The sequence below is a fragment of the Oncorhynchus mykiss genome, chromosome 17 (assembly GCF_057628025.1).
Source record: "Oncorhynchus mykiss isolate SJ-2025 chromosome 17, ASM5762802v1, whole genome shotgun sequence".
NCBI lineage: Eukaryota > Metazoa > Chordata > Actinopteri > Salmoniformes > Salmonidae > Oncorhynchus > Oncorhynchus mykiss.
The window spans coordinates 825,500-837,500 of record NC_143038.1 but is presented as its reverse complement, the minus strand read 5'-3'; the positions used below and the strand labels follow the sequence as shown (position 1 = coordinate 837,500).

At 46.4% G+C, this 12,001-nt stretch overlaps 1 protein-coding gene across 8 annotated transcripts in view; it reads right to left on the bottom strand.

Annotated features, from left to right (window-relative positions):
- LOC110513526 (CREB-binding protein) overlaps positions 1-12,001 on the bottom strand; it is a 69,255-nt gene that overhangs the window by 3,974 nt on the left and 53,280 nt on the right. For all 8 annotated transcript variants that reach the window (XM_090204345.1, XM_090204346.1, XM_090204349.1 and 5 more), the window contains 16 exons: positions 11,325-11,443; positions 8,300-8,539; positions 8,094-8,182; positions 7,307-7,387; positions 7,087-7,143; positions 5,401-5,478; positions 5,229-5,296; positions 4,268-4,418; positions 3,552-3,698; positions 2,825-2,938; positions 2,518-2,683; positions 1,957-2,124; positions 1,536-1,697; positions 1,160-1,317; positions 468-591; positions 1-224 (listed from right to left, as the gene is read on the bottom strand). The exon at positions 1-224 is cut by the window's left edge and continues 29 nt beyond it. In XM_090204345.1, coding sequence (XP_090060471.1) covers positions 1-224; positions 468-591; positions 1,160-1,317; positions 1,536-1,697; positions 1,957-2,124; positions 2,518-2,683; positions 2,825-2,938; positions 3,552-3,698; positions 4,268-4,418; positions 5,229-5,296; positions 5,401-5,478; positions 7,087-7,143; positions 7,307-7,387; positions 8,094-8,182; positions 8,300-8,539; positions 11,325-11,443 — 2,146 coding nt within the window. The remainder of the gene's footprint in view (positions 225-467; positions 592-1,159; positions 1,318-1,535; positions 1,698-1,956; positions 2,125-2,517; positions 2,684-2,824; positions 2,939-3,551; positions 3,699-4,267; positions 4,419-5,228; positions 5,297-5,400; positions 5,479-7,086; positions 7,144-7,306; positions 7,388-8,093; positions 8,183-8,299; positions 8,540-11,324; positions 11,444-12,001) is intronic.

Genomic DNA, 12,001 nt, shown 5'->3' with positions numbered 1-12,001 from the left:
TTCTGGCAGGACGGCAGGCTGCAGTTGGCGTTGCGACACTGGCAGGCGTGAACCAGGGACTGGATGCAACGCTGGATGCTGAGACGGCGTGACTCCTGGGGGCTCTTAGAGGCCTCGCCGGCGCTGCCCGCTCCATTGCCGTCGTCGTCCAGCCCCAGGCCCCACTTGACCATCTGGTGCTCGTGGCCCTTGGCGGCGTAGCAGTTGATACACAGGTCAAAGTCCTGAGAGGAGAGAGGTGGGGGTTAATACATGCATGGGCAGATGTAAGTGACAGAGAGCACAGCTATCGCCTGCTTGCTCTTTAGGGTCTAGGCCGGGTTACTGTAAAGCACTTTGACAACCGGCTTCATAAAATTCATTTGATTTTGTTTTTTATTTTCCAATTTGAATGATTGGGACACAGGAACATGGTATAAATCTCCAAAGACGGTGAGGATGTATGAGCATGTGTGTGTGTCTCTTACCTCACAGACGGTACAGTGCCAGCGTGTCTCCACGTGGTGTTTACACTCGTTGCAGGTGTAGACGAAGCGGTCCTGACCCTGGTTGTGCAGCTCCACCAACATGCACATGGTGCTCCACTTACACCTTTTGGGAACAAATGGTAGGAATTCATCAACCAATGGTCCTCTATGGCAGGGGTTTTCAAACCCCTGTCGTTCCATGTATTTGATCTATTCCACAGCTAGCACACCTGATTCAACTTGTCAACTAACCAGCCTTGAATAGGTGAATCAGGTGAGTTAGTTCTGGGCTACAACTAAATTGTGAAACGTCTGGTGGTCTCCGAGGAGAGGTTAGAAACCATTGGCCTATAGAACGCTCTACCTTACCGTCCGAGAGCCACTCCATCCATCAAGCAACTTTATAACTGGCTTAAAAATACCAAAACTCACTTTAACAGACTATCTCTGTGAAGGCCTTTCAGCATCTACCATTGTTGCTTTAGCTGGCTCGATTCTTACTGATTGTTTCCTTTTCATTGATACATTTAGAACACTTAGAGGCTCTTATCCAGAGCGCCTTAGTCAGTGCATTCAAATTAGGTAGGTAAGTCAGTCATAATTGTTCAATTCTAACGTAGAATTCAAGAGGTAGAACTTTGAGATTCCGCCATTATGAAAAGAGCTAAACAAATCAAATGTATTATCATTACCTCCTGAGAGAGCTGAACTCCCAGTGCTTGTCCCGGGCCAGGGTGAGGAAGGCGTCGCGGCCGTCCATCAGGTCACAGTTCAGCAGGGGGTCAGGGTCCATGATGGGGGGCAACATGTTGGCCATCTGGGCCGAGTGCAGGTGGATCACAAAGAACACCTGGAAGGAGAGAGAAGATAAATACTCTTGGAGAAGAGAGCATCACTCAGTTCCTGATTGTTTGACATTGGGTTTGGATCAGGCCAATAATATCCCAGCTCAGAGATTATAGAAGAGAACCTACACATGGCACCATTCTAAGAAACAACTTCATAAAACAGTTAAAGCCGTTGAAAGACGACATGCATTTCAAAGCAAGCGTGGTGACGTCATCATACCTCTTTGTGTTTGTCGAGGCTGGCGTAGAGCTTCTGGGACAGGTCATTGGCTACAATCGGCATGCCAGGCTTCTTCTTATTGGTTCGGCTCACGCTGCCCTTGTTCTTATTGGTCTTCTTGCTATTCTTCTTCTTGGCGTTCTTCGTGTCCCCCGGCGTGCCCTGAGGGGGAAGGAGAAGAGGGAAGAGTTCGAAAAATATGGCAAATTAACAAATGTTTAAACACAGGACAGTGAGGGCACAAACATTCACCACATGCATGTTATGCAATCGACAAATTATTTCACATTAATAAAAACATTAAGACAAATTTGACTAGACAGGTAGGAGTTATGTATTCATGTAGGTAGGTTAGCTATTGATAATGATGTCTCTAGTACTATCATCGGTCTACCCTATGACTCGTCTCTCCTCCTCCCACCTCAGGTGTGTCGGAGCAGGCTACGTTCTCCTCCTTCTTCCTCTCTTCCGCCTCCTGTTCCAGCTCCTTGATGCTCTCCTCCAGCACGTTGGGCCAGAAGTCCCCCTCAAAGTAGGGCATCTCGTTGGCCCCCGTCAGACAGTCCTCTGTCGCCTGCTTGAAGATGTCCTGGAGAAAAACATAGGAGAAGAAGATTACTTTAAATGTCTAATGGACACAAATGTTCAACTAATATGAGTCTTCTGCTTGGCTGGTTGTTGCTGTTCTAGCCCTATTAATACATTCAGAAACCTCAAAACACTTTAGAGGTTGAAGGCTTGGTTGGCCCGGTTGCAGAGAAGACAACTCTGGCTGGGGACTCAACTGTACCAAATCTACAAGATAGGCCTGAAAGGCGTTAGCCATTGAGAGGCCTACCTTGAAGTCGTGGAGGATCCTCTCCACAAAAGCAGTATCCAGCATTTTCTTGTACCACTCCTGCAGCCTCTTGGGCTTGGGGGAATCTAACTTTAACCCTTAATCCTTACCTTAATCCTAACCATAATCGTAATCCTAAATCACCTTGAAGTCATGGAGGATCCTCTCAGCGAAGGCCTTCTCCAGCATCTTCCTGTACCACTCCTGCAGCCTCTTGGGCTTGGGGATCTTCTGGTCGGCAGGGTGGCAGTGGAAGATGTAGTCATCCCCCTCGCTGGGGGGGCACGCCCAGATGTGACCCTGAGAGTAGCTGAGAGGGAGAAGAGACAACGGTTGGTTGTTTTGGTAGGGAGACATTTAATGCAAGTGGGGAGTTACCGCCATCAAGTAAAGTGCTTTTACATGAGAAAACGGCAATATGAATGCATTTCATTGTACTATTAAGACCTACCCGAGTTTCTTTACATACTCCAGGTAGCCAATAAGGATCTCATGATAGACGGCCGTCCTTAGCAGTCGAGGTTTGAAGAAGTGAATACTGTCCAGGTAAGATATGTAAACCCGTCTGTGGAGGAAGGGAGACACAGGAGTAAACAAATGTCATCAGTTAGTCATTTCCATTACGTCATCAATTATTTCAACACATTTATAAAAATGTATACATTTATGTATTTAATATGTTACTACTGAATCAAGGGTCTACCAACACATCACATTTCCTGTGCCCCATTACAGGAACTCCAGACCAGCCCCATGTAGGGGGTACAGGTACTCCGGACCAGCCCCATGTAGGGGGCACAGGTACTCCGGACAAGCCCCATGTAGGGGGTACAGGTACTCCGGACCAGCCCCATGTAGGGGGTACAGGTACTCCCGGACCAGCCCCATGTAGGGGGCACAGGTACTCCCGGACCAGCCCCATGTAGGGGGCACAGGTACTCCCGGACCAGCCCCATGTAGGGGGTACAGGTACTCCCGGACCAGCCCCATGTAGGGGGCACAGGTACTCCCGGACCAGCCCCATGTAGGGGGTACAGGTACTCCCGGACCAGCCCCATGTAGGGGGTACAGGTACTCCAGACCAGCCCCATGTAGGGGGTACAGGTACTCCCGGACCAGCCCCATGTAGGGGGTACAGGTACTCCGGACAAGCCCCATGTAGGGGTACAGGTGCTGACCTGGTGTTGGGGAAGGAGCAGTCCGAGCCGTACTCCTGAACGTGCATCCCGAAGAAACACACATCCACGCCGTCGATCTCCTCAAAGGCAAAAAGCGCTTTGGTTCTGTAGGGGAAGGTTTCAGACATCTCCCCGGTGTCCACAAACCTGACCAGAAAAAACAGAAAGACAGGCGTCGGTCTACATCGAACATTAACCACGTGTCAAAGAGGCCAAACTGAGTGGGCGGCAGGTAGCCTAGCAGTTAAGCACTTTGGGCCACTAAACAAAAGGTCGATGTGCCCTTGAGCAAGGCGCTTAACCCTAATCTGATCCTGTAAGTCACTCTGGATAGGAGCCTCTGCTAAATATGAACGGACCATTGAAGACAGTAACAGGGAGTGTGTTTAGTCTGCTCAAACATGCAGGTTCAACAACATGGGATTTAAGAGATGAATATATGATCATCAGGTTTTATGTGGTGTATTCTTATCTTTTGGGCTCTCTGTAAAGCCAAAGTCAAACAAGGGTGCCAACCACACTGTTTACTGGCAACAATAAAACAGGAGCGTGGACACATATTTAGTGTATTGACTATGTTGAGGTACAGACAAGACTTCCTTACATGCTGTGACAGTGCCTGCACAACTAAAGTAGTGCAATAAATTTGTATACCGTCAGTACTCTAAAATGTTAGGTAGTGCACTACAAGTGCGTGTCCACTCCTCAGTCTCTACCTGGATTTCATGCCAGGTTTGACCTCTGTAGTTTTGTCAGAGCTGGCCACCACTCGTACGTACACCTCCCCTGCCTCAGGGTGGTTCTGCCTCTTCAGATACTTATTCACCCGGTCCTCGATGTACATGCCCAACCGCGTCGTCTGCAACCCTACACACACACACACACACACACACACACACACAGATTGGTCCAAAAGGGCACAAACTAAGCCTTCATTCAGCAGGACATGTTTTATGTATGAATAAATGTGCAGACAGAGTCTAATTTAGCTTAATGCCATGTGCATGGAAAGGTCAAACACGCTCTCTGGTACTACAAATACCAGAGGCAAAACCACAAATGTGTGGGTGAGAGAGAGCTACTGCAGGTAATTGGTGAACGCCGGTGATGTCATAAGCCCATGACACGTACCATATGGAAGTGGTTTGTCAGAGAGAGAAAGGCTTCTGTAAAGCTTGAATAACTAGGCTATTAAACAGATGTTCAAAAAGATTGGCTTTTTTGTTTTTGATATTGCATGACGAATTGGCTAAGTATTCCAATACTCTTAAAGGGGAAATCAGCCATTGCTACATCAAATGATGACCTTGAAGGATTGATACAGTGTGGACACATTGATTATTGAAAAATATAACTTATAAATGGCTCATGAGCTCAGTTCAACCATCGTACCCCATCAGAACCCCAAATCATCTGTTTTACTCCAATGTTTGAAAACAAAGTAAATGTAACCAAACACTATACAGCCTATATTAAAACTATATGTTTGATACCACGGATGGTCAGTCCTTGCATCCATAGGTTGGTCTATGAATTTGAAAGCAGTTACATTTCTCCAGCCTCATCATTCAGCTTTGTACCGAAACAGGGGCGGGGATAACGCTTTGTTATGGTTTCAACTGCGGATCGCCACTTTAAGACGGGGCTTATAGCCAGGCAATGGAAAAGAGGACGTACGTTTTGCAGAAAACTTGTTGTCTTTCCGTGTTTTCCCACTCTTCTTCAAACAGTTGTCACAGATGAATCTGCAGAGTGAGAGAAAGAAAAATAGTCATTCATGTAACTGGTATCGAATAGAACTTCTTCCCACCATTTTGTGACCCTGTCAGAGGTTAGGCTGAACGTTTACCCGGATGGCCAGATGACGTCATAGTGAAGAACACATATCTGATGCATCTTCCGTCCGCAATCTTTACAGTCCACAAACCTGGTGACAAAAACACCACATCTTGGTTTACTACAGACACCCATTAACAGCTATACCCGTTATGTCCCCCATGTAGGTCAACAGTTTCTCTTCTTGTTTGTTTCAATTGTACTGTTCACGATATGTACGAGTGCTGATTGGCTTGACTGCTAGAACAGGAAGCCATAGAGAGATCAACATTCACTTAATATTCCTCCAGTTCTTACGCACGTGCAAGCAGACCAATGCAAGTGCGCCTTTGTAGGAGGGGTTGAAACACAATACTCATATGTAGGCCATTATTCATTTATATATTCATAAATAAATACACTTTCCGTTATAATAAACCTCAAAATGTGTCATTTGAATGGAAATTAAAAGGTGAGCAAAAGTGGAGATCTATGAGTGGCTCTTATGTTGTCTATTGAAAATCAAGCACGTGGCCAAAGGTGTACATGTTGAAACGCTACCCTAGGTGATATAAAACTAAACACCAGACGGCGCTTCAGAGCTGACCAGGAAGTCTAGTCAGGACATCTGCAGGAGCAGCAGGCTGATATGAAAGGTATATGAGTGAGTGTTCAGGACATCTGCAGGAGCAGCAGGCTGATATGAAAGGTATATGGAGTGAGTGTTCAGGACATCTGCAGGAGTAGCAGGCTGATATGAAAGGTATATGAGTGAGTGTTCAGGACATCTGCAGGAGCAGCAGGCTGATATGAAAGGTATATGAGTGAGTGTTCAGGACATCTGCAGGAGTAGCAGGCTGATATGAAAGGTATATGAGTGAGTGTTCAGGACATCTGCAGGAGCAGCAGGCTGATATGAAAGGTATATGAGTGAGTGTTCAGGACATCTGCAGGAGCAGCAGGCTGATATGAAAGGTATATGAGTGAGTGTTCAGGACATCTGCAGGAGCAGCAGGCTGATATGAAAGGTATATGGAGTGAGTGTTCAGGACATCTGCAGGAGTAGCAGGCTGATATGAAAGGTATATGAGTGAGTGTTCAGGACATCTGCAGGAGCAGCAGGCTGATATGAAAGGTATATGAGTGAGTGTTCAGGACATCTGCAGGAGTAGCAGGCTGATATGAAAGGTATATGAGTGAGTGTTCAGGACATCTGCAGGAGCAGCAGGCTGATATGAAAGGTATATGAGTGAGTGTTCAGGACATCTGCAGGAGCAGCAGGCTGATATGAAAGGTATATGAGTGAGTGTTCAGGACATCTGCAGGAGCAGCAGGCTGATATGAAAGGTATATGAGTGAGTGTTCAGGACATCTGCAGGAGCAGCAGGCTGATATGAAAGGTATATGAGTGAGTGTTCAGGACATCTGCAGGAGTAGCAGGCTGATATGAAAGGTATATGAGTGAGTGTTCAGGACATCTGCAGGAGTAGCAGGCTGATATGAAAGGTATATGAGTGAGTGTTCAGGACATCTGCAGGAGCAGCAGGCTGATATGAAAGGTATATGAGTGAGTGTTCAGGACATCTGCAGGAGCAGCAGGCTGATATGAAAGGTATATGAGTGAGTGTTCAGGACATCTGCAGGAGTAGCAGGCTGATATGAAAGGTATATGAGTGAGTGTGAGCCAGAAACATACAGATGGCTGGTTAAAGAGTCTTACGGTTCAGGGTCTAGTGTATCGTTCTTCTTCCTCTCAAACTGGTCTTTACATATCATTCTGAAGAGGCAGAGAAGACAGCAACTGGTTAGAGAACACGGTTAAATCATGACATGAAACAAACATTTACTGCAAATACCTGAATATAAAACAAGACCCTTTTGGAGTTGAAGTGAGATGAAGTGAACTGGAGAACAAGTTAAGCAGAGACGGGTTGACTCACGTCTGTGGTTGTGCCGGGTCGTCCCCTAACGTCACATTGTGCCCCTGGATCTCATTGAAGCACTTCTCACAGAAATGATACCTGGAACAAGACGAGACACACACTATAGCACACGGAACACAGAAAATGTCACCAGGCCCAAAGAGCACCAACAGACATTCAAAACATCCACTTGCCTCAACTGAATTGTGGTTGTCGTACCTAGTTGCCTTAAGTAGATGCATTAACTAAGTTACTCTGGATAAAAGTGTCTGCTAAATGTACAGATCTGAAATACGATGACTACCTATAAAGGTTGTCAGTGCATATGAACATCAGAACAGCCATTCCTATGTCTGAGTTCATTAGTACTTGCACATTTAACTAAAATGCAAATCTTTCCATTAGGACTTGGGAGTGTCAGAACAGTAGACCATGCTGCAAGAGAGATCAGGGCCTGTATATTCATAAAGCATTTCAGCAAAGGAGTGGTGATCTAGGATCAGACCCACCCCCAGATGCATGTTATCTTATGGCGTTATCTGGTGATCGAAAACGGTCAAACTGATCCTAGATCAGAACTCCTAATCGGAGATGCTTTATTAATACGGGCTCAGAGCATGCGGCCTTGTGTTACAGCGTTATGCTATCTATTCACACGCCAAGGCCGCTGTGCTGCACAACCCCATTCCAACGCATGCATTGGAAAAACTAGCTGCAGTTACATGACCTGAACACCAGGTGGAGCAAGGGGGCAGTGTTCTGATTGAGCACTCTGCCATTTAGCGCAGAGGCGCTCAACTCTTACCTGTTCTGGTAGCTGTAGTAGGTGCCGCCGGTGGGTATGGTGCACAACTGCTTACCATAACAGCAGAGAGTTTGAGGAGAGAACTCATACTGCAAAGGAAGGTGGCCAACAAGAAAATGTTAGAATACAGATTTGCAAGAAAAGTTAATTTCAGAGATGAAACCAATCTCTGCCTCTGATCCCCCCCTCCCTTCCCTTAATCTCACTTTGCGGCCGCAGCAGTAGCCAAGGCTCATCATAACGGGGTCTATCTCCAGCTCAAACACCTCGGCCAGCTTGGAGCAGAACTTGTAGACGCGGGATGTCTTGCGGTTGTAGATCCAGGCGTTGTTGAACATGACCCAGATGTCTTCCACGTACTGCCAGGGTTCCTGGTACTGACCCGTGTCCAGCTTACGCTTTATGGTGGACAGGTCGATGGGGTTCTTTACGATGTCAAAGTAGTCCTGGAGGGAAGAAAGTCAGTTGTTCATCAGACCGCATCAGTCAATTGCTACACCTAACAAACATATGCAGACATATTTTCATAGAAAATAAAAGTGAATATAACCCATGATTCATCCTAAAATATTAGCAGACCTGCCAACCCTGTCCAACTTTTTAAGAGTACCAGACGCGCGCGGCAAATTGGAGATTCACCTGGCGCGCGTAGTACGGACTGAATTGGAGTTCTTTCCCCACCGCATGCTGTTTGTTAGTCTGATCGCAATTATAGAATTGTACCAAATCAAGTCTATAAAAGGTTGGAATACTTTATTTGACAGCATTTCCATTACACACATCAACAAGATCTAATTAGAAAGAACAAAAGGCCTTTATTCTTGGAGTTTTTTACATTTTTTATTAAACAAATAAGTTATTTGTTTAGGTACAAAATGTACAAATGTCTTATCCAGGATAATAAAAAAATCTAAAATGTTAAACTCTGATATGATAAGAACAAATGTTTGAAGCAGAGCATCAAATAAACATGTTATCCATAATAAAAAGGAAATAGCAATGATAGGAAACAGTGAGTGACAACAAATCTTCAGAAGACCTTCAAATATTCAGGAAACCATTTCCTAGACAGGTAGCTAGCAGATTTAGCCTTATGCAGCAGGGTCAGGGTAGACTTCTGTGGCAAACAGTTCTTCTGGCAATCACTGAAACCTTCTTGGTAACAAGGGCACTCAGCAGGTCTGTACTGAGGGAGGCTCTGTACTGGGTTTTGTTCTTCGAAACGAGACTGAATGTTCATTCGCAATCTGCATTGCTGTGGAAAATGACCAATACCCCCAATATCACAGCCGAAAGGTGGGAGTAGACCAGGCTGCCCCCTCATTGTGCTGACTTCTCTCCAGGCCTGATCCGTGCGCATGTTGACCAGACTCTGCTCAAATGGTGTTGCCTAATAGTCTAAACTCATCTTCCACCAGATCAACAGAGGCTCCCTCAGGAATAATGCAGGGAAAGTGTGCCATGAAAAAGTTGAGGGATGAGAACTTGGCAGTCTGCCTGTTGGCAATGTCAGCGACCACTGCATGCTGGAGGAGCACATCGCCAAATGGATATTTCAGCAACATGTAGTCTACTGCAGAAGAAAATAAGTTTCTGACATCTGCATAGAAGGTCTTCAGATCCAGCTTGCCTTGGCGTCCTATGTAGGTGTGGGTGTCCTGGCCAATGGACAGCTCCTCGGCAGAAAGATGGTTGTGTCTCTCCAGGTAGGAGAGAGTGTAGGCTTGACACCAGTACATTTTTTTCCATGAGCACACGTGCTTAGACAAACATTATGGATCACACCTGGTTCAGTTCTCTGAAGAAGTATTTTACAAGACATAAATAAAAGACTCATACTGATAAGTAGGTTCGCTAGGCTACCGCAAAGGGAATCTGACCGCTGTTCAGTAGGCTACCAGAAGAGTCTGCTGTTTCAGCCTATGTGAAGGTGCCTATTGTATTTCTTTGCAGTGCATACATTATTTCAGAGTTTCATAAAATGTATAAAATCTCAAATCTAGTGCAACTGCATTTTAGAAGCATTGCCTCCATAGCTAATACCGGACACTCATTCATTCTTCATTTAATGCCAAGATGTTTATATTTCATTTGACTTTTGTAATGCTTTTTGTGACGTGGATCATAATTACAGTTAGTCTCAGGTTGCGTGATCCTCGTAATGTTAGGTGGAAAATACAACTAATGGGGATGCAGAATTAAATGTATATCACACTCGTAAGTTATTTTCATATTTGCATTTCATTTATTTCACTAGCAAATGTGAGTGAACTGCTGGCACTTTAGAGTCCACTGAATGTTCATCTTATGTTGGCTAACGTTAGCTTGACACAATTAGTGTTTACCTTTCCACAACACACGGAGTGGACTGTGTGTTTACGTACAGCTGACAGTCTTCAAACTCAACATCACAACAAACAGGAGGGGCAGACACGGGGCAGCTACGTCCAATAACAATGTATTCATCTCCATGTCTGTTGACACAAACTCCGTACATGTCTGTGTGTTGCAGTTCGAGAATCGGGATGTTAGATTTACTCAGAGGACTTATTTTCTATCCTTGTTGGGTTTTATTTATTAAGAAAAATGTATCAGGCCCCATTCATTTCTGCATACTTTTAACTGGGATCTCGTTCCTGCGTACAAGGACAGAGAATTGCGTAGTTGGTACGCAAAATGCGTGCATATTGGCAGGTCTGTATTTGGAGTATAATTCAGGTTTGCTGGACCTGAAGTTTCAGGTGGAATGACTAAAGGGTATTTGAGCTCTGTGGTTCTCTATGGAGTGGTTTAAGCGGTGGGCTACTTAGAGAGACGCCCTGCAACATGGGGTCTACAGGCTGTCTGAAGGGAAACACTCTGGGTCCTGTCTGTAACGTGTCTGTGTACTCACTGGAATGCCCAGTACCATGGGGTCTACAGGCTGTCTGAAGGGTAAAGACTGGGTCCGGTCTGTAACGTGTCTGTGTACTCACTGGGTTGCCCAGTACCATGGGGTCTACAGGCTGTCTGAAGGGTAAACACTCTGGGTCCTGTCTGTAGCGTGTCTGTGTGTACTCACTGGAATGCCCAGTACCATGGGGTCTACAGGCTGTCTGAAGGGTAAACACTCTGGGTCCTGTCTGTAGCTTGTCTGAGTGTACTCACTGGAATGCCCAGTACCATGGGGTCTCCAGGCTGTCTGAAGGGTAAACACTCTGGGTCCTGTCTGTAGCGTGTGTGTGTACTCACTGGGATGCCCAGTACCATGGGGTCTACAGGCTGTCTGAAGGGTAGAGACTCTGGGTCCTGTCTGTAAAGAGACTCTAGGGTGGGCATGAGAGCCTGGCGCAGCTCCTCTGGCTTAAAGACTGGAACAGATATGGAGAGAAAGAGATTTAATAGGTGTTTTTTAATAAGTTTCATCCTAGACCAATTCCCTGTCCTGTCCCTAGTCCCTTCTTGAGGGAAGGAGAGACATGGCTAGAGAGGGGTGGCTAGAGAGAGAGAGAGAGAGAGCGAGAGAGAGGGGTGGCTAGAGAGAGAGAGAGAGAGAGAGAGAGAGCGAGCGAGAGAGAGAGCGAGCGAGAGAGAGAGCGAGAGAGAGAGAGAGCGAGAGAGAGAGAGAGGGGTGGCTAGAGAGAGGGGTGGCTAGAGAGAGGGGTGGCTAGAGAGAGGGGTGGCTAGAGAGAGGGGTGGCTAGAGAGAGGGGTGGCTAGAGAGAGGGGTGGCTAGAGAGAGGGGTGGCTAGAGAGAGGGGTGGCTAGAGAGAGGGGTGGCTAGAGAGAGCGGTGGAGCGGTGGCTAGAGAGAGCGGTGGCTAGAGAGAGCAGTGGCTAGAGAGAGCGGTGGCTAGAGAGAGCGGTGGCTAGAGAGAGCGGTGGCTAGAGAGAGCGGTGGCTAGAGAGAGCGGTGGCTAGAGAGAGCGGT